The sequence below is a fragment of the Oncorhynchus mykiss genome, chromosome 8 (genome assembly GCF_057628025.1).
Source record: "Oncorhynchus mykiss isolate SJ-2025 chromosome 8, ASM5762802v1, whole genome shotgun sequence".
NCBI classification, from domain to species: domain Eukaryota; kingdom Metazoa; phylum Chordata; class Actinopteri; order Salmoniformes; family Salmonidae; genus Oncorhynchus; species Oncorhynchus mykiss.
In genome coordinates this window covers 35,937,892-35,959,724 of record NC_143029.1, presented here as the reverse complement: position 1 = coordinate 35,959,724, position 21,833 = coordinate 35,937,892, and the positions used below count along the sequence as shown (strand labels likewise).

General features: G+C 44.1%; 2 protein-coding genes across 3 annotated transcripts; one reads left to right on the top strand and one right to left on the bottom strand.

Annotated features, from left to right (window-relative positions):
• Positions 1-303: 303 nt before the first annotated feature.
• LOC110529855 (uncharacterized) lies at positions 304-11,922 on the top strand. Of its 2 annotated transcripts, none has more exons than XM_021612462.3 (8): positions 304-605; positions 3,573-4,777; positions 7,374-7,760; positions 8,137-8,292; positions 8,420-8,578; positions 8,836-8,867; positions 9,745-9,879; positions 10,153-11,922. In XM_021612462.3, the coding sequence occupies exons 2-8, from the start codon at positions 3,679-3,681 to the stop codon at positions 10,225-10,227; spliced, it is 2,043 nt and encodes a 680-aa protein (XP_021468137.2). In that variant the 5' UTR covers positions 304-605; positions 3,573-3,678; the 3' UTR covers positions 10,228-11,922. The 2 variants fall into 2 exon arrangements, with proteins under 2 accessions (XP_021468137.2, XP_021468135.2); XM_021612460.3 differs by having other exon boundaries at positions 9,745-9,894.
• A 192-nt stretch (positions 11,923-12,114) lies between these two features.
• Positions 12,115-21,045, bottom strand: LOC110529856 (uncharacterized). The gene is made up of 4 exons (XM_021612463.3): positions 18,695-21,045; positions 16,961-17,084; positions 16,721-16,776; positions 12,115-16,166 (listed from the first exon to the last, which is right to left on the bottom strand). The coding sequence occupies exons 1-4, from the start codon at positions 19,547-19,549 to the stop codon at positions 16,029-16,031; spliced, it is 1,173 nt and encodes a 390-aa protein (XP_021468138.2). The 5' UTR covers positions 19,550-21,045; the 3' UTR covers positions 12,115-16,028.
• Positions 21,046-21,833: the final 788 nt, after the last annotated feature.

The window sequence follows — 21,833 nt, the reverse complement described above, 5'->3', positions numbered from 1 at the left end:
ATTTGCCATGAAGTTATGCCTTGAGTAGAGAGATAGTTGGTCTGACACAATTTTTTATTAGGTAATTTCCTTACATTTGGCTATTGTTCAGATTTCACATTTATCACATTTATGAATGTATTACGTTCTAAGAGACGCACAACACAGGTTCCAAAGAGCTGTCCATTTAGCACCACCTCGAACAAAAACGACATTTGAGGTTCTACAAATAGAATTTGGAGAGAAAAAAAATCCACCACTAAAACAATTACCTGTTATTCAACCCACTAAACGTGAAATATTACTGAACGTTCTTCATAAATCATATCTCTCCACGCACTCAATCACAGATCAAGATTGAGACACTGCCAGTTCAGCACCACAGTCGCGCGCATGCACACGCACTCCGAAGCATACATTGGTTGATGCTGATCAGTACAATAATAAAGACTAGGCTATTCCTTCAGCTTGCTTCCGGATCGATATTGGCAGTTTATTGATATGATATTGAAGCTGTTGTAATATACAACCCTTTGTTTAAAGGAAAGCCTGGGGAGGGGAGGGGGGGGGGGGCATACCGCCCTTTGCAATGAGGTAAACATCATTCCCTTCTTTGACTCTGGCAGGTAAGGACCATGCATTATTATACTACGTGCATCCTAACCTGTCCTTAGACTTTTCATCTTACCTAACCTGTTTTTATTTATTGATCTATTTGAAATATAAAAATGATCTGCATTATTGCTAGAACAGTTGATAGGATGAGAAGCACTCTCGCTACTGTAGCCTATGTTGCATAGTCTCAAACGTACGTATGAATACGCGGATTTGAATGCACGAGAAGACTACTAAAATCTCGGCATGGGATGTGTACGCTAAAGCTGATTGTGCCTGCGCCGCAGTGGCGTGGATCAGGATGATGATGTTTGTTTTACCGGAGGTCTATTCAAATCCTCATAATTAGCTCATAACATGTATTCTGGGTGTCAAGCAGCAGGCTGCTCTCTTGACTCTTGTTGAGTGCATTAATTACCATTGATTAGCGATGGACAGCTTTGTGCGCAACACAGCAGGGGGATCGGTGGTGTTTGGCAAGAGTTAGGTGTGTGTCTGTTTGTGTGTTTGTGTGTCAGGATTTGATGTTGATGTCTGTGAGATACCTGTCTGACACACGCAGCAATACAGGGAGGCTGAGGTAAGCAGGGTGTCTCCCAGGCAACCCAATGGGAACTAAAATCTAGAAAAATGCTCCTGATACCATTTAAACGTTTTAGTGCGGTGTCCTATTCTCTTCATTACTTCACATTTGAACGTGTTCTTTCTGTTATTATAATGGTATTATAGTTTTTTTCCCCCCAATGGCTTTGGTGCAATTTTCCCAAGTATGGTACCAGTCAAAAGTATGGACACCCCTACTCATTCAAGGGTTTTTCTTTTTTTTTTTATACTATTTTCTACAACGTAGAATAATAGTGAAGACATCAAAACTATGAAATTACACATATGGAATTATGTAGTAACCAAAATTTAGTATTTTATATTTTTCAAAGAAGCCACCCTTTGCACACTCAAAACATGTAACGAAAAAGATAGTTGTTTAAACCTCTAAGCACATTTTGATCGGGTTTTCATCTGGAAATACATGTTAAACATTGTAACACATGGTCATATAAAGTAATTGCTTTTCAAAATGCAATACTCACATTACTTTTCATATGATTGTCTTCTCATTTGTTAAAATACATGTTTCTAAATTGATGATCACTTAACCATTTGCTAGACCTATAGATTTTGAACTGGTTTGTCTACAACAGATTTTGAGAACTTCATAATGAAAATGTACATTAGGAACACCTGCAATTCCATTACTTAGACTGACCAGGTGAATCCAGGTGAGAGCTATGTACCATTATTAATGTCACTTGTTAAATCCACTTCAATCAGTGTAGATGAAGGAGAGGGGACAGGTTAAAAAAAGATTTTAAAGCCGTGAGACAATAGAGACATGGATTGTGTGGGTGTGCCATTCAGAGGGTGAATGGGCAAGACTTAAGTGCCTTTGAACGGGGTATGGTAGTAGGTGCCAGGCGCACCTGTTTGTGTCAAGAACTGCAACGCTGCTGGGATTTTCTTTCTGAAGACACTGTAAGTGCAATACAATACGGTAAAATACAGTGCATGATTACAATACAGATGGAAGATGAATGATTTCCATCCCCATGAGTTTTGCCACCCTACTTCAGGTCATGGATGAGGCATGCAATGACATCAATCCAGATCTATGTCAGTGTAACCGATGTAAAATGGCTAGCGAAATGGCTATTGTAGATGTGTGCAGAGGGTCCCTGGTTCGAGCCCAGGTAGGGGTGAGGAGAGGGACGGAAGCTATACTGTTACATCAGGATTGTATTCATCAAGACAAAAATACATTTGACTATTACTTCATCTAACTGTACAGTACTGTAGCATATTACATTTGAAAAATATATCTTGCATTTTCTGCTATTGGATTAGCTGGTTGTTAAAGCAACTGAAGATATCATTATGCTGTGTGTTGGTGATCATGGTATTTCAAAGTAAACATATTTTGAATCAATGGTTATGTGGTGAATGATGTCTCCTAACAAAATGAATGCACAGTAAACAGTTTTTGAGTGTTACTACTTTGGAGTTTTGAACCTAAGAGTATTGAACATTCACCACATACTTGTGAAAATAGCACCAGAGCGATAAACAAACAGTATCTATTTGTATTTGTGTGGTACATTTGATATGAAAATGCACTCACTGAAACTGTTATGTGAGGGTTAGGCCTATCTATCTAAACATATTAACCTGCTGTATTCGACAGAGTCCAACTGAACAAGACTGAGTAGTTCTGGAGAGAAAACCTGCTATTAATAGTCATTTTAAAAGTGCAAGGGTTTGCTGTGTCAGGCTGTACTGAATGTGTGTGTGTGTGTGTGTGTGTGTGTGTGTGTGTGTGTGTGTGTGGAAAGGAATGGACTAGAAGCACAATAGCCAGAGAGCGGGATAGAAAACAGCAAGGGGTAGAGAGATAGTCCAAATGTTCCACAAAGCTGTTTAAGAAACTGCCAGTCTGCAGCATCAAAGGAAAGGCTGACAGAAAAGCTCATATAATTCTCAGCCTCAATTACCTTAGGTTAGGCTTCAGCAATAAATGAGTGGTGAAATTCTCAAACAAATTCTCTATTCCTATAAGTGCAGTGTGCCTCACAGTCGTCATTCGAACACCTTATCTGGCTTCAATATCTACATGCTCCAGTTTAATTGAACCTTCATTTAACTAGGCAAGTAAGTTAAGAACAAATTCTTATTTACAATGACGGCCTACCCCGGCCAAACCCGGACGATGCTGAGCCAATTGTGTGCCACCCTATGGGACTCCCAATCACGGACGGTTGTGATACAGCCTGAAATCGAACCAGGGTCTGTAGTGACGCCTCTAGCAGTGAGATGCAGTGCCTTATAGCGCTGCGCCACTGCGCCACATATTCACAGCAGTTCTAAGTCATTGCATTTATCAGGAGCTGAATATATCCCTTTGTTTTTTACCCCTTCTCTTTCCTAAGTTGAATCTCCACACCATTTGGGTGTGACCTGCCCCTGTCGCCTGACCCCTCCCTTCTAGCCACTGCGACCCCTCTCTCCTTCTCCATGTTTACTTTGTGGTGAGAGATGGGAGAGATGCTCTTCTCTGTGACCCTCCATCACCTCCTTCTGGCAGGGGTTTGTCTCTGCGTCTACAGCACCCCAGTTCCGCCCCTCCACGACTACGCACCCTCCACACAGGACAGTGGCTGTGATGGACAAGCTGGAGAGCCAATGGAGGGAGAGCCCTGTTTAACACCAGCAACACCTGCCAGTGTCATATCAACAAGTGTTCAATCTGGACCCTCTGATCCTGGCAGACTGTCCTATGGGATGGCAGAACACAGGACTGGCAGCTGGACTGACCTATCAGAGAATGTAGGAGCAGGGGGAGGCACTGGCCCAGATGTGGACGGAAGCGAACTAGGGGGGATAGAGCCAGTGACGCAGGTAGGAAACAGGGACAGTCATGGACGAGGAGTGGCTGGGGCTGAGAGCCAGGGGAGGGAGGCTAAGACGGGGGCTGCCTCTGAGAGCTTGTTTGAGGGGAAGGAGACTCACAGACAGCCTGCAGAAGCTCCAGAACTCTACACAGACAAAGAGATGAGAGTAGGGCCCGAAGAGAAAACCATGGAGAATGTACCTATTACCACCACTGGGGCAATGTTAGCTTCCATAGGAGAGAAGCACGGGATGACAGAGGCCGTGAATACATCTAGAGCTGCTTTACATGATGCCTCCGCAGCAGCCAGAGCCCCAGAGCCAGACAGCCAGTCAGGGACGCACCCAGCTGGGGAGAGGAGAGACCTCATCCTAGAAGAGAGGCCAGACCTCCATGGAGGAGAGGAGGGGGAAGTCAGACAGAGCTTGACCGACGTCGGAGCTCCTCTTCTGAGCCAGGAGACAGAGACGACCAGACCAAGCTCCTTATCTCCCCAAAGCATCCTTAAACACTCACCTTTGACCTCCATCCCTCCGTCAGTATGGGGATCCAGAGGAGAAGCTTCATTGCTGCCCCCTAGTGGTCTAGAGGCCACCGGCCCTGCCACTCCGTGGCACCAAGATGGAGAGACAGCGCCTTCTCTCTCAAACCCCTCCCTGGCCGACCTTGGACCGGCCCTGACAGGATCCTCCAGACAGGATGACCCTGACAGCCTCTGGACTGAACCACTGCAGCGAAATGAGGGTGAGTATGCAGTATGCTATGTTCCAATTAGTACATACTGGATATTTCAAAGAGCCACTGGGGGCCACCTGGAGTTAATCTACTCTACAGTTGCACTTGATATTCTCTGTTGAGTTTTTGCACATTCCCACACAAACAGACTTGCTCTGCCTCACAACAAGGTAAGGTGCTGCTCTGGCTGTTATTGTGTCACACCATAGAAATCCATTACATGGGTTCAGTGGCAGAGAACCGTATTTTTCTGCCTCTTTGCGTTTCGCCAGGTTTCATGAGGTTTCATTCAAAAGAGAAGGGGAAATGAAAGTGACACGTCTAGCAGCAGAGATCTCCTTTGATGATCAGAGTGACACGGGAGAGGCGTCCCCTTGGTTTTCCACGCTTCACTTTGAAGCATAGCAGGCAGGGACCCAGGGAAGCAGTCTAATTATTTTCTATTTCTGACTGTGGAAATAAACCCACATGACTGCCAGCAGACAGCAGTGACAGGGACTGTAATACAAGTCTCTGGGGGATTCACTCAGCCTCCATCTCTCTCTCTCTTCCTCACACAACATCCATATTTCTTCCTTCCCTCTTTGTGCTCCTCCCTCACCCTCTTGCTCTATCCCTTTCTCTCTCTCTCTCCATCCCTCCTTCCCTCTGAGCGGAACAGTAAATACCTAGGCAGGGTCAGCCAGGCAGGTTATTACTGTGTGATGCAGTAGACTAGTGGATTAGAGGAGTCTGCCTGAGCCAATATGTACAGTGCATTTGGAAATATTTCAGACCCCTCCCCTTTTCCACATTTTGTTACGTTACAGCCTTATTCTAGAATGGATAAAATAAAAAAATCTATACACAATACCCCACAATGACAAAGCGAAAACAGGTTTTAAGAAATGTTTGCAAATGTTTGCAAAAGTATTCAGACCCTTTGCTATGAGACTCGAAATTGAGCTCAGGTGCATCCAATTTCCATTGATCATCCTTGAGATGTTTCTACAACTAGATTGGAGTCCACCTGTGGTCAATTCAATTGATTAGACATGATTTGGAAAGGCACACACCGGTCTATATATAAGGTCCCACAGTTGACAGTGCATGTCAGAGCAAAAACCAAGACATGAGGTCGAAGGAATTGTCCATAGAGCTCCGAGACAGGATTGTGTCAAGGCACAGATCTGGGTAAGAGTACGAAAACATTTCTGCAGTATTGAAGGTCCCCAAGAACACAATGGCATCCATCACTCTAAAATGGAAGAAGTTTAGAACCACCAAGACTCTTCCTAGAGCTGGCTGCCCGGCCAAGGAGAAGGGCCTTGGTCAGGGAGGTAACCAAGAACCCGATGGTCACTCTGACAGAGCTCCAGAATTCCTCTGTGGAGATGGGAAAAGTTCCAGAAGGACAACCATCTCTGCAGCACGCCGTCAATCAGGCCTTCATGGTAGATGAGGCCAGATGGAAGACACTCCTTAGTTAAGGCACATGACCACACGTGTGGAGTTTGCCAAAAGGCACCTAAAGGACTCTCAGACCATGAGAAACAAGATTCTCTGGTCTGATGAAACCAAGATTGAACTCTTTGGCCTGTATGCCAAGCGTTACGTCTGGAGGAAACCTGGCACCATCCCTATGGTGAAGCATTGTGGTGGCAGAATCATGATATGGGGATGTTTTACAGCGGCAGGGACTGGGAGACTAGTCCGGATCGAGGGAAAGATAAACAAGGCAAAGTACAAAGAGATCCTTGGTGAAAACCTGCTCCAGAGCGCTCAGGACCTCAGACTTGGAAGAAGGCTCACCTTCCAACAGGACAACGACCCTAAGCAAACAACCAAGACAATGCAGGAGTGGCTTCGGGACAAGTCTTGAGTGGCCCAGCCAGAGCTCGGACTTGAACACGATCTAACATCTCTAGAGACCTGAAAATAGCTGTGCAGCGACGCTCCCCATCCAACCTGACAGAGCATGAGAGGATCTGGGAGAAACACCAAATACAGGTGTGCCAAGCTTGCAGCGTCACACCCAAGTAGACTTGAGGCTGTCATCCCTGCCAAAGTTGCCTCAACAAAGTACTGAGTATAGGATCTGAATACTTATGTAAATGTGGTATCAGTTTTTAGTTTAAGCAGCTTTTGCTTTGTCATTATGGGGTATTGTGTGTAGATTTTTTTTTTTATAAAAAAAAAAAAATTTAGAACAAGGCTAACGTAACAGAATGTGGAAAAAGTCATGGGGTCTGAATACATTCCGAATGCACTGTGCATGCCGGAAAGAGATGCAGAAAGAAACATTTAGATTGAACCTTCATCAGCTCTATAGAAAAGTAGGTGAGTAAATCAAAAGTTACTGTGTAAGAATAACCTGTGTAAGAATAACACTGATCATGGTGGATTCCATCCATGGTTATGATATGTGATTTATGCATTTTTATTTTATTTGTCAGAGCAGTTAGAATGTAGCTGAGAACTGGAAGAGTTGTGGGCTTAAAACTGATCTACTATCACCAGTACACATTCCAAGCTGATCTCTTGCAGTCACTACACCAGTAGGAATTGCCTATGGACAATCAGTCCTGACCCAACATCTTTTGGTGTATGTGTATTTTACTAACAGCCATGGATGCCAGTGCCCCTCCCTTGCAGGACACGGCCACAGAGGGCACGATGTCCTCGGAGGACCTCCCTCTCATCTTCGAGCCCTTTGATGTCACACCCGAAGGGGCGGGGGTAGCAGCGGCCACTCTCTCGCCTGACAACTCACAGCCGTCTGTCGCCATGGTTACCACGGGGATGCTGCTGTCAGAGGCGGATCTCGATCAGGCGGTCACTGCGGATACAGATGACACAGGGCCATCCCGTGTTCCGTCCCCAGTGCTACCAGATTGGACGTCGCCATGGCAGACATCCGGGGCCGAGATCTCTGAGCCCATCAGCCCCTCTGGTTCACCGATAGACCCGCCGCCTTCAGAGGCAGAACAGCTAGTACACCAGTCTGACACAGGTGATTCTTCATTCTTCCACACTCTTCCATTCGTCCGCTTCATATTTTCACCATATTGCTTACAGTCACCCGATCTGTTCAGATCTAGAAGTTTCTAGAATAGTGTCTAAAGCAGGGGTAGGCAACTAGATTCAGCCGCGGGACGATTTTAGTTAGAGTGAATGGGCAGAAAAGAATAATAATTTTACACAGCAAATTGACCACAATTAAGCCCAAAAATAGATTGTATTTGAATATAAAAATAATTTCACAACTTCATTACATTGAGACATGATCACGTCTCTTTTAAATTTTTTATTTTTACAAAAAGGATAGGTGTTGATGTTAGACTTCACTATATCTACTATAATGATCCCGCTGTGATGGTTATATTTAGATGGCGGTGAGACCATACAGAACCTAGAGGAAACCCCGCCAACATCCGAAACCAATCCTATAAGCACCACCTCCCAGCAGATTACCATGACAATGGTCACCAAGACAACCAAACTGCCTGCAGCCAAATCAGGTCTGGAGGAACTGGAGTCTGAAGGTAGGAGTCACAATAATACACACATAATACACACTAATACACAAATGTACACATTGTTTTCACAGTGTAAGGATGAAAGTTCAAATTTACAGGAAGTTGCATTGGTTGTTTTCCTTCCTTCCTGTAGAGGAGCCAGAGGAGGATGAGGAGGATGAGAACACGGAGGAGTCAGAGGAAGAGGACAGTGAAGAGGACCTGAATGAGACCCCCATCCCAGCCCCCACCCGACCTCCCTACAGCCTCATCCCCCCACCCCCTGTCTGGGTGCAGCGCAACCAGGGCCTGAGTGAGAGGATACTCAAAAATCACACACATGCATTCATACACATGTAAAACTGACTTTGATCGACTTTGTGGTCGATCAAATATGAGGTAAATATTTTCAATTAGGAAAGAAGTGTAATTGAAATAGTGGGTACAAATCCATTGTGTAAGTGTAATTGAAATAGTGGGTACAAATCCATTGTGTAAGTATAATTGAAATAGTGGGTACAAATCCATTGTGTGGATTCAATGTGCTTCAAAGCCACTCTCTCTTTTCAGTGCGTAGATGGGTGGAACTGATCAGAGAAAAGGTAAGACTGCCCCCTAATGGTATTTTTAAAATTAGGATCACTATTAGCTAATGCTAAAGGAGCAGCTACTCTTCCTGGGGTCCACACAAAACGACATAATACATAACATTTATAGACAAGTACAGCACAGAACTATAGTACAATACTGTACACTGAAAATAAGAATAGTCTGCTTCATACATTTATGCCTTAGCATTCCATGCATCATTCACTCATAACAGCAATAATGAAGCCATTCATTTTCCCATTTATTGCAATCCTTTGCTCAACAGTTACAAGTGCTTTGTCTAAATAGGTTCTGATATCCTAATCTCACAACTTCCTTGAATCCTGATATCCTAATCTCAGAGCACTAGTTGTTCTGTAAACACCAGAGAGAATTTCACAACATCAGGAACCATCCGTGTCCTTGGTTCTTCCATTTGACATCAATACTATGCCTCATCATGTGATTCATAGATGCCTCTGAACGCAAGTGCAACACACGAAAACCAAAACGCAATAATCATGTGCTCATTCATTCCTGCTCAATTCCTCTGGCATGAACAGAGCCACATATCATATCGTATGGAGTTGCACCTACAGTACAGTAAATGTCACTCCTGCTATGTTCCTCTGATGTGGACGTAGCAACCTTGGAGTTGCACCGCATTCAGCTAAATTCCCCTGATGGAACCATACTGTCCTCCACTATAAAATAAAGGCCAGAAAGTGTGGTCCTTCAGGCCGTTTGGCTATTTAGTTTAGTTTAAAAAAACATGTAAAACATCTCCTGAAAGAGTTTGTCTCTAGGACACTACTCTTTGTCTAGTCTGTCTCTCCTGTGTGTGTGGCCCCTCTTTCGCCCATGCCCCAACCATGTCCCCTCTCCCTCCAGGCAGGGTATGTGTCTGGGATGTTGGTCCCGGTGGGCATTGGCATCGCAGGGGCCCTGCTTATCGTTGGGGCCCTCTACAGCATCAGGATGATCCACCGTAAGAGGAACAGCTTCAAACACCAGCGCAGGAGGAAGGTCAGACACACCGAGGTTAATAAGAATACACTAGCGCTACACTATTAAATAAGGATCCACAAATCAGCTTACGGTAGAAATTGGCATTAACAGTCTAAAGTGGCTTCCTTACCTCATCTCCTCACCTTCATCTGCACTGATTGGAGTTTCTTTCACAACATCAGGAGATGGAGAGGAAGAGACTATGGACTTATTGAGCTGTATACAACCTTTACCTTCATGCAATGAATGTCCTGACTTTTGGCTTTTGCCATCTGTCCGTTTCATCTCCAGCAACCCAGGGAGCCAAGCAGCAACGGGCAGGACCAAGCCATGCTATTGGCTGACAGCTCCGAGGACGAGTTCTGATCCCTCCCACATTTCCATGACTACCACATCGCCAATCACTATGGGCCGCCTGGCTATGAGACAATGGGGGAAGTTTGCGTACTACTGCCAGACGGGTGGGTTTTTGAAATGTAAAACATGGTAGAATGTTTGCACACCTACGTAGTTACAGGTGCACAGAGGGAAAATTATAGAACATTTTAAGAGACTCCAGGCTATTGACATTCTTGTATGATCAACAATGTGTTGATCACAACCCAGTTTGAGATCCTTTCAAACACACACTGCATAAAGCGATGTCAGTGTGTTGATGCCTCTTTTTTTTCCTAATGACTGGCTCTGTAATTAAAACGCTAGAGGGGACACCTACATCGCATACAATAGGCTCTCAGTTTATAAAGCTTAGCAGGGTTACATTTCAATAGTCTAAAGTGGCTTCCTCTCCTTGTCTCCTTTCCTACATTTTAGGAAGGAAGCCACTTCAGACTATAGAGATCCACATACTGGAGTAATATTGCCACATACTATATTGTTCATAGCACATCATAGACACTGGAAGAAGAAAAAGCATAAGCTCTCGGCATCAGTTGCATTAAGTAAATATGTATTGAAAACACTGACAGCGGTTCTTGGATTCAACCTTGTCAATTGTTGAAGGCCAAAGGCATGTCATCATCCTACTTTGAAAGCATGCAGCAGGAACCAGCTCTGTGTATCTACTGTGTGTGTGTGTACAGTATACTGATATTTTTCCTCTTGTTGCTCCTCCTGACAACGTTAGGTTTTTCCTCCAGTGCATGGCAACAACCTTTTTCATAACTGTATATACAAGGCTAATACTTAATTAATCATCTCTATATCATTTCCCATTTAATCGTCCATTACTCTACAGAAAGCCCAAGTCATTTGGAGTCATTACAGACACGCTGACGGATTTGTAAAGGGAGACCACTTGTATTGTTCACTCAGCTTCTGTCCTGTACTGTATGGTTGTTTTTCCAAACAGTGTAGCAATAGAATGTTCTTAATTTGCACTGGTACCTGAAAGGACAGCAGGTTGACGTTTGTCATGAATCTTGCCCTTGAGGTGGAATGGAGCCATTTCCGCTAGATGGGCCAGCTTCAAAGTCAAAATTGGCTATTGTAAAAATGTATGAAAACAAAATGTAGCTTTAGATTTAAGGTTAGACATTAGGGTTAGCAGTGTGGTTAAGGTTAGGTTAAAAAAAATCTGATTTTAGGACTTTGTGGCTGTGCCAGCTAGTGACTACTCTCTAAAGCTGCCTCAAGAACAAGATTCATGATGGTAAAAAAAAGTCAGGTGAAAGGCTCAGCATCCTCGAGTTTTGGCTATCAGCCCCTCTTACGCTCTCTGCTACAGCGTTGATGCCACTGGGATCTAAATTCATCTCTTTATTTAGTTCTGTGGTTGATCTAAACTGTCTGCCTTTAAGCACTAAATATCACAAAGGTGTTTTCAAAAATCAAATTCCATGTATTTAAGTAATCTTGCATTGTTATTTATAGTAGTCACTCATTTCAAGTCTGTGAAATGTGTCATTTTGTGTGACCGTCTCCTGGTAGGTTGCTTGAGATAAGCCTGTGAATATGCAATAATACTGTATCATATGGGTTCTGTAAAATTGTCAACATTTGTCTTTCTTTCTATAGATATCAAATGTGAAGTATTTACCAATAAAGCTCTGTTTGGGAAGGGCTCCTTATTTTGTTTCTATTGCTAAACACTAACGCAGAAAATTCAGTTGGAAGACAAATGCCTCATCATGAAATGATACATGATACATAAAACATTGAAACGTTGTAAAACAATACAAATGTTCTGTTTGCATGCTACGGAAGAAAGAGAACCACCAGAGAACCAAAAGTCAACCATGACAATCCACCTTACAGCATTAAAAAAATCAAATAATTTATTTCTGTTTTCTTTTTCCACATTTAAATAAAAAGATATCGGACACTTTCAGAAATAAAAAGAGGTGACAGGGGAAGAAGGAACAGAACTCAAATGCAAAAAAAAAAACAAAAAAAAAAATGTCCCTTAGCACATCTTACAGATCAGAGGGGGCCAGGGCTGGTCACCCCAAAACAACAAATGTTGCCCCCCTTTAGCTGGTCCTGCAGGGGCACAGTGTGTGGGGGTGCCTAGAATATATGCCCACTGAGCTAAGGTCAGTTTGCATCCCCCGTCCCTAATGGTGAAGGTTAGGATTTGGAAAGGGTAAGCTGATCCTAGATAGGTGTGCCTAAAGGGAAATTCTAGCAAAAGGAGCAGCTCAACTCCAGTCCTACGTGGCCTATCTTATCAACAGGCCAGTTGCTGCGGATAAAAACAGAGTGGAACATCCAATAAACAAAAAAAACTTGACAACTCTCATCCAATGAGATGGGAGAGGAGTGGGTGGGCTCTGGGATGAAGGGTAGCTTGGCAACCGGTGGGACGCTGGTCCTCCAGGACCAGTTAAGGGGCCTTTGTGAAATCAACTTGATTTCTCTGGAGTGAAAACCATTTATTGATTTCATATAAAGCCATAAGGGATGGGAAGTTATCAGCTAATCTGGAAGCGGCTGTTTCTTCTTTAGACCACTCCTTTGTAGAAACAGACCAGAGCATTAGATGTACATTAAATAGATATACGAAGGACTATAGAAATGACCAATGACAGACTGCTGAGGAAGCCCTTCAACTGGAGTTCATTCAATGAGGTGCAACATTCAGAACATTGCAGCTAGAAATGTAGTGAATAGAGCTGACACAATTCCCAATTCTACAAGACCGAGAATCAGATTGGTTCTAGACAAAACATTTATATATGAGCTTTCTGTAAAAAAGGGCACCCTCCTGAACAGACCTCTGGTGTTGATGGTCAAAGTGGAGCGGTCTGGTCTATCATGGAATACTAGAATGCTCACGGTTCCTACTGGCACTGCCAGGGGTTAACAATGTTAAAAAAGTAGGGGGTAAATAAAAGACCCGTTCCATGAGAATGAGGAGCGAGGGTCGGACCAAATTAAAAAGACCCATTTCATTTGAAAATAGGACAGGAGAGAGCCTCACACCTCTAGAATAATACAGGATCAGAGTGATGTCAGAAAGAGTCCAGATTCTACACAGGGAGCCAAATGGAAGTCTTCCCAGTGAATGGAACAGAGTGCCATGGGAACAGTTCGAAACAGTTTCGCTCGGGAACGGTTAACCTGGCTCCCCATCTGTGCTTCTGGATCTCTAATAACGTCATCGCTGTTCAATATACACCGCTGGATCGGTCAAAATAAATGAGCAGAGAAAAAGAAACAGAAAACCCGGTCAATCAATCCCTCAAAAAACACAATTCACAAAAAGTTGCTCTCAAATGTCAAATCAATAGAGAACCAACACTCGTATATAAATCTGCAATGGAAAAAAAAATAATAATAATCTGATCCGTATTTTGTAACACACACAAGCTGATGTGTGGGTGGTTAGTCCGTCGGTTTACATCCGCTCCTACTTCCCATTCTGCAATCGTAGCCAGTTGAATAGCAGAACGGCCTATTTCGACAAAGACCTCAGGTAACAGTTCCTAACTGTTTGCATGTTTTTATACCAGATGTAAAATAGCAGATGCAAACACTGAGTAAACCTGGCCCAAAATGACTTGTGTATGTCAATGTATACCATAGAACACATCATGGGTAGATACTAGATAGCTGCTCCCTCTTGGCCTTTGTGACAGCAATCACAGCTCAGCGGTACAGAACAGTAGTGTCTCTGCTAGGACGTGATTCAGCTCTTCAGTTCTTACTGCTGCTCAGTACTATAGCTCCCGGGATCCATGTCTTCACTATACTGTAGAGGACTTAAATGGGAATGGGCGAAGTGGGAGTCTGAACAGAACCGATTCCATACCACTCTGTCAAAACACGCGTACCTCTTTCACACACACACATGCTCACTGCAGCAATAGCCAAACAAAGTGCATCTGACCTTTGTTCATTTACTCTGGGAAGAAAAAAAACAATGTATATATATTTATTTTTTTCAATTTTTTAAAGCAGCCACAAATGCATATTTTCTTCGCCATAATTAGAGTGGATAGAAAACACCTGGTGCGTTAGTCATTCCCAGGACAGTGGAGATCTAAAATGTTACTGGGGAGTGATCTGCATCAGAGTAGGGTCCCTGGGAAGTGCACACAAGGCTCGGACAAAAAGGGAAAGTGAGCGAGTGTAAGAGCGTATAGTAAGGAATCTAAACAAACTCAGAAAGCAAGTTGCTGATAGGAAAACTGATAACAATACTTCTGCCCTCTTTTACCAGAGGTGAACCAAAGATGAGCGTACTCAAAACACACAGCGAAGCCAACAGGGGTCCAGCATTTTTAATATTACTATTCCAGCCAGACACTTTGCCATGCTGAAACAGGACTCGAGTGCTCTGGATGGGGTTCATTCAGACAGACAACTGTGACGAAGATAAATTGAAAGACAGAGTGGTACTTGGGAACGAGAGTCTACAAATTAGGAGAAATCTGAATGAACAAACTGCAATAATGGAATAGTTTCCCCTCCCACACCTACAACGACGCCTTTCTCAATAACTATTTTGAATTAAAACCGAATTCTCTCCTTCTAAAGGTTATTCAGCAGTGTTCCAGTGGCTGGAAGTGCATTTGGTGAAAATTTGCTTTGATCTGCAAAAAGGCCCAATCTCAAAATAGCCCCTCCTCCACTAAGCACTTCACATATGTCTAAAATGATTGAATAGGAATGATTAAAATGGTTATAGCCCCACCTTGCCCTCTGATAGGCCAGGAGGAATTTGCACCATACTGCTTACACCAGTCCAGTCCTTTCAGATCTACACGTGCCTAGGAGTTAGGACTATGGTTCTGTTTGGAACTGGGCAACGCTCAGTGTTAATCAACACACACTCATCCCGCCACTTGTGTTAAAAATGAATGCATGCATATCTTTACAGGCTCCAGCTCTTTGTCTGGGGGTGAAAACTGAACAGCGAGCAAAGCAATCGGCGTGATCATCTCACACCGTAGGGGGCAACAAAAACACAGACGGGGGGAGAAACGCACACCAACACGCATAACTCAGGATTCCCATCAAGCACTACACAACTTCACAAACACTCACACCCAGTCACACCAACCACATCCCTTACACGTGCATCCAAGAAATAGCCTGAACACTCACTTTTCCAAATCCACTAGGCAAAACAAACACACACACTATAGCTTTTCCAACCCCCTGTTGACTCATGAGATTAAAAAAGAAACGCAAAAAAAACCTTGACAAATATTTCTTGAGTCTGCCCCCCCCCACTTCCTTATTTTCACCCTCCATTTATTCTTTTTTTTCTCCACTTCTTCTTGCCTGCATTCTGGTGGATGACTCAACGTGATGAGTTGCCCTCCGGGGGTTTGTGGGTACTGACTTGACCTCATGCCTCACACACTGCTCCGTTGGGGGGGGGTGGGGTCAAAGTTTAGAGGCTAAAGGTCACAAGACCACATTACACATCCCCTCCCCCCTCTCACAGGGTCATACAGCTAAGGCGGCAGGGGTCTCTTCATAAAAACATTTGGTGGGATTTCTGTCTGTCCTTTCAGTGCAGCCTTGACCAAAGAGCCATTATCCAAGATGTCGAGGATCAAAAAAGGAGGGGTGTATGTCTGATGGGGGTAGTGTGCGTGTGCCTATGTGTATGCATATGTATGTGAATATGCGTGCATGTGCATAAGGGTGCATGTGTGTGACTGAGACTGTGGAGTTGGTTCAGCAAGAGGGCAGCACCTGTCATCCTCCTCTCTCTAGCGGAGCCAGAGTTTGAGCCTCAGCGCGTCCACACCATTCAGATAATATCTGAAGAGCCTCTTGTCTCGGACAAAACCCAGGTTCTCATACAGCTTCAGAGCTGACTTGTTAGTGATCTCAGTTTCAAGAACCACCTGAGAGAGAGAGGAGAGAGAAGGAAATAGAGCTGGTCAGAGCTGAAGCAATACAAGCAGTGTTTGGATCATTTTGCTTTGTTTGTTTTTGTCATAAGAGAAACAACATTAACCATAAAAAAATGGGATGAGTCATTTTGTGTGAATTTTATAAGATGCACAAGTCATTTTTTAAATTCTATACATTGTATTCACTAGAGCAATGTTTTTTTCTATACTTGCGTCCCATCTGGTCTGGATATACAATATCAGGTTAAATGGGTCATCTAGTATTTCTAAATACATTTTTGGACTTTAAAATGAATGCATAGCTATAGTCAATGATTATTGAAGAAGAACTTAGAAATGCCTAATAAGCTTCGATAAACTCCCCCATCCCTCAGCTGTTCACGAAAAAAGTGGCAGGTGACTACTTTGTGGTGGTTTGAATCCAAGTTTGTGCCTTTAATCCATCAGTACCAATGCAGTGAGGGCCACTAACTGAGTGAAGGACCCAGATGGACAACAGGGCCCTTGGCACATCACCGTCAGACAGCCAGGAGCAATCTTCTTACCTCATCACAGTCCCCCTCTACCATGGCATAGATGGCCTTCTTCACTAGGTTAGTACCTGAAAAAACAGACAATTACTTCAGTGGGAATGCACATGTAGAAGTTTGCAGAGAGAAAATTGAATTGATAAAGCACTGAGATAAAAAAAATAAAAAATGTTTAAAAAAGTATTATTGCGAAGTTGACTGTTAAGATGTCATAGGTCATCATGTGAAAACGACAAAGAGTGCGCCTGTTCTCACCAATGCTTTTCCTCCGGTGTTTGGAGTCCACAGCCAGCATGGCGATGTAGCCACGACGAAACATCTTCTTGTGCATGTCCAGCTTGCACACAATGCCCCCCACGCACTCCTGCTCCACCATGGCCTGGAAATTAACAAACATGTTTGTGCTGTGTCTAACCTAAAGTTTTTAAAGCTTTCTTTTGACCCAACAAAACCTATGCTTCTAGCCTATAAGCATCCAGAACACATCTACCCTGACCTCTAGGTTTGATTAGACGGCACATGGCCTTTCCTCCTTCCTAGAGTTCACTGACGGCAGTAGACAGAAATCATGCTGAATATAAACGAGCATGGTTACAATGATGATAATGGCTAATTCCTCTAGGGAGAGGGAGACAGATCAACAACACATTTCTGAATTTGTCGACCTAAAATGCTTTCGAATTATCCAAGAGTTCACCTCAAAACACCAAATTAAAACACATTAAACAAGACTAGAAAAAGTGAATGACTTGAAAGAGACATGAAACCAGTGTTTCACAGTCAGAAAGCATCGGAGGCTCCAACACTATTTATAAGGAGTCCCAAGGCTGTCAAATGGGATTTGTGTGTGTGTGTGTGTGTGTGTACATACATGCCACATCATGTTCAACTGTAGCTGTGTGACACACCTTGAGGTGATTAAATATAGTGCACGTTTACACAAGTCACACCCGAACCAACCCTAGGCCTAACCCACCGGCCCTTTTAGTCCAACCTAAAAACAAACTCAAGTTTCACTGTCAGATAAAAACAACAAGGAGGAAAGAGGGTGGAAGGGCTACTCTTCTCAGTTAGCCTATATGACACTTGTCTGGATCCACCTAAAGAGAAGCCTACAACTTACCTGGAACTTTAGGAATGTCGAATGAGTAGGATTAGATTACAGACCGACAGGATAATAACACAATAGAAGCAGACGCAGTAACAATAGGCCTACATCAGAACTGTGCTATGGGACACTACTGGTCTGTTTATTTAGCTAATGTTGCCCAATCCCACCTAAGTCAAGTCATGAAGGTGTTTTACCCTACGAGGTCCGGAGCCTGCTGGTTTTCTATTCAACCTGATCATGATTTGCACACACCTGGTGTTGCAGGTCTAAATCAGTGCCTGATTAGAAGGGAACAATGAAACAAAATGCAGTGGTCCAGAGGTGAGTTTGAGGGCTATAAATAATGTAATGGCAGCAGCATACCATCCTGCATACCACTGCTGGCTTGCCTCTGAAGCTAAGCAGGGTTGGTCCCTGGATGGGAGACAAGATGCTGCTGGAAGTGGTGTTGGAGGGCCAGCATGGGGCACTCTTCCCTCTGGTCTAAGGAGATCCCAATGCCCACCGGGCAGTGATGGGGACATTGCCCTGCAAAGGGTGCGGTCTTTCTGATGGGACGTTAAACAGGTGTTGTGACTCTCTGTGGTAATAAAAATTCCCATGGCACTTATCTTATGAGTAGGGCTCTTAACACCCTGTGTCGTGTTTAAATTCCCAACCTGGCCGCATTCCTAATTGCAATTTATCACCTCTCCACCTGATAGCTGATGTATGGTGAGCATACGCACACAAAAGCGGTCACAGTGCATTACCCAGGTGGTTGCTGCACATTGGTGGTGGATGAGATTAGTTTCCCCCTTACTACATAAAGCGCTTTGAGTACCTCAGTTGCTACAAAAGTGCTGTATAAATCCAATCAATTACTATGTCATACTCACCAGAAAGCAGAGCTGCGGCCAGTTGTGGATGAAGTACCTATAGGTATAAATGGAATAGGGCTCAGATAAGTCCTTGGTGATCAACCTCATGATTCCTGGCATCTGTAACTCGGATTCGTATCGGACATAATGAATCCCCTGGCTCTCTTCCTCTCCTCGGCAAGGCGAACAGTTCAGATCCAGCCTCGCTAATTCTGACACCGGCGGCTGGTTTGGGGCGTCGGGTTCACTCTCTACTCCAGCCCGGGGCTCACCGGGGCCTTCGCAGTCTGGGGACTGCTGACTCGGTGGACGAGGGGCTTCCGTGGGGTCGCATTCCCCTTTCCTAACGTTACCACAGGGGCTGTCTCCCGTTACAGGGTGGCTTTGGATAGCCTCAGTTCTTGTGATAGTCAGCATACCGTTCATACTACTGTTGTTCAAGTGAGGGTGGCTGCCTTTCGAACACGGACTGTGGTCCTCATGTTGGCAGCAATGGTCGCTATTGTTTTTGTCGCTCGGGTCGTCTCCAAAACTGCGGTTGTCACAGTACTCCGTGGCCGTTCTCAGATTTTTGGGTCGATTTTCCGACGGACAGACCAAGCCGTTAATTTTCTGTTCTTGCAGGGCTTGCGTTTTGAGGTGTAGCGCAGCCGGGTTAGCATGGGATAGCATGTTTTTCTGTTTTTTCTTACTTGACCGTTTGTCCTCGCTGACCTGCTGCTCCTGTCTTGCCCCAGAGGCTACAGAGCCCTCCCGACCGCAGCCAGACTGCTCCCCTTGCCCAGGTTCGAAACTCCCATCCCCGGGGAAGGGAATAATTTCAGCCGGGGATGCTGGCAATGCGCTGCTAGGCCCAGTCGGCACTGCAGCCATCCCACTTCATCAAGGGGGCGATACACGTTTAAAAAAAACGCTAAATAAAGTTTCATCTACAAGATGAAAGGGTTTATAAACGAAGCTCACTTCCCTTATGCGGTAATTGTGCAAATCCGAGGGTTTCAGAAACAATTTCTGTTTTACTTCCGATGCCTATCGTTGCTTTCTCCTCGGTTTCACCGCTGCCGGAAAGTACTGTCGCAGCAAATGCCATTGCAGCTGAAAGAGGGTGGTACTTTACGACAGTCATGGGAATCATGACTGATAGTGCTATCTGGGATCCCTGGGACGTTCATGCCCTAAACCCTGAACGTAACCCTAACCGTAACCATTTTAAATGTCAACTTTAATGGGGTAAAGTCAGAAGACAGTGCTGCCTCAGGTAGAAGATGGTTGACACTGAGGTTTTGTTTGAAACTGCAAGAGAGTCTGAAAAGATTTGGCATGTGTCCTCAGATCCTCAAAAAGTTCTACAGCTGCACCATCGAGAGCATCCTTGACCGGTTGCATCACTGCCTGGTATGGCAACTGCTCGGGGCTCCGACTGCAAGGCACTACAGAGTGTAGTGCGTATGGCCCAGTACATCACTGGAGCAAAGCTTCCTGCTATCCAGGACCTCTATACTAGGTGGTGTCAGAAGGCCCTAAAAATTGTCAAAGACTCCAGCCACCCTTGTCATAGACTGTTCTCTCTGCTACCACACGGCAAGCTGTACCTGAGTGCCATGTCTAGGACTTAAAGGTTTTTAACAGCTTCTACCCCCAAGCCATAAGACTCCTGAACAGCTAATCAAATGGCTACCTAGACTATTTGCATTGTCCCCCCACCCCCTCTTTTACACTGCTGCTACGATCTGGTTATTATCTATACATAGTCACTTTAACTCTACCTACATGTACATATTACTGAATTTACCTCGACTAACCTGTGCCCCAGCACATTGACTCTGTACAGGTCTCGCCTGTACATAGCCTCGCTACTGTTATTTTACTGCTGCTCTTTAATTATTTTTAATTTGTATTTTTACTTATCTATTTTTTTAACACTTTTTTTAACTGCATTGTTGGTTAAGGGCTTGTAAGTAAGCAATTCACTGTAAAGTCTACACCTGTTGTATTCGGTGCATGTGACAAATAGAATTGGATTTGATTTGAAGCTAATAGTACAGAAAGTGAGAATACGTGGGTTACAGTGGCGAATAAAAAGGGAAACAAGAGAAGCAAAAGCTGTGGCGGAAAACAGGAAACCACTAGACTCATTTTTAGTAATTTCGGATTAACGCTACTTGGGAAATCCGTTTAAGGTCTCGAGGAAAATCTGGAATGTGTTGGAAGAAAGTGTGTGTTACTACGACTTCCACCGAAGTCAGTCCCTCTCCTTGCTCGGGCGGCGTTCGGCGGTCGACGTCACCAGCCTTCTAGCCATCACGATCCACTTTTCATTTTCCATTTGTTTTGTCTTTGTCTGACACACCTGGTTTCAATTCCCCAATTACATTATTTAACCCTCTGTTCCCCCCATTTCTGTTTGTGAGTAATTGTTTGTATGTAGTACGGTCCGTTAATGTGGGCTCTCTTTATTGTATCGCATTTGTATATTTTGAGTAAAGTATGTTTATTTACTCATATCTGCTGTCCTGCGCCTGACTCCTCTACACCAGCTACACACAGACCGCATTACAGTGTGGAGTCGGTGAGAGTCACAAAAAATGATTTAATTGTGTTTTTTTTGTGTGTCTACGGAGCAGAAGAAGAGTGTTTTAAGACTTAAAAAGATATCGGAGTATAAATGTTTCCTGTGTGGATTTTCACAGCAAGGCGCCTGTCAAATGGGTTATTTATTGGGTGGCGCAAGAAATAAAGGCAGAGGATATAACTGAAGACATTGATTGAGTGGTTGGTGCACCTCGACGGACCTGTTTGGTGGATGGAAAAAAATAAATTAACTTCATCCATGTTACTGTTCTTTGATGAAGTCTCCCATTTTCATATAAAGTTAGAATTCGTCAGATACGCTTTAAGAGCTTTTGTGCGCAAGCCCCTTCAGTGTCATAAATGTAAAATATTTGGTCATGTGTCACGTGTGTGCAGAAGGGAAGGGAATCATATGCCAGATCTGTTATCATATGCCAGATCTGTTAGTGACCTGTTAGGGTGAAGGAGAATGAGAGTAAGGGGTGTCCATCTTGTCTCCTGTCTGGAGGCGGTGAGAAAATGGGAAGGAATGAGTGGTGGGGAAGAAACAATGGTAGTAGAGCCACCACGACCAGTGAAGGTTTCT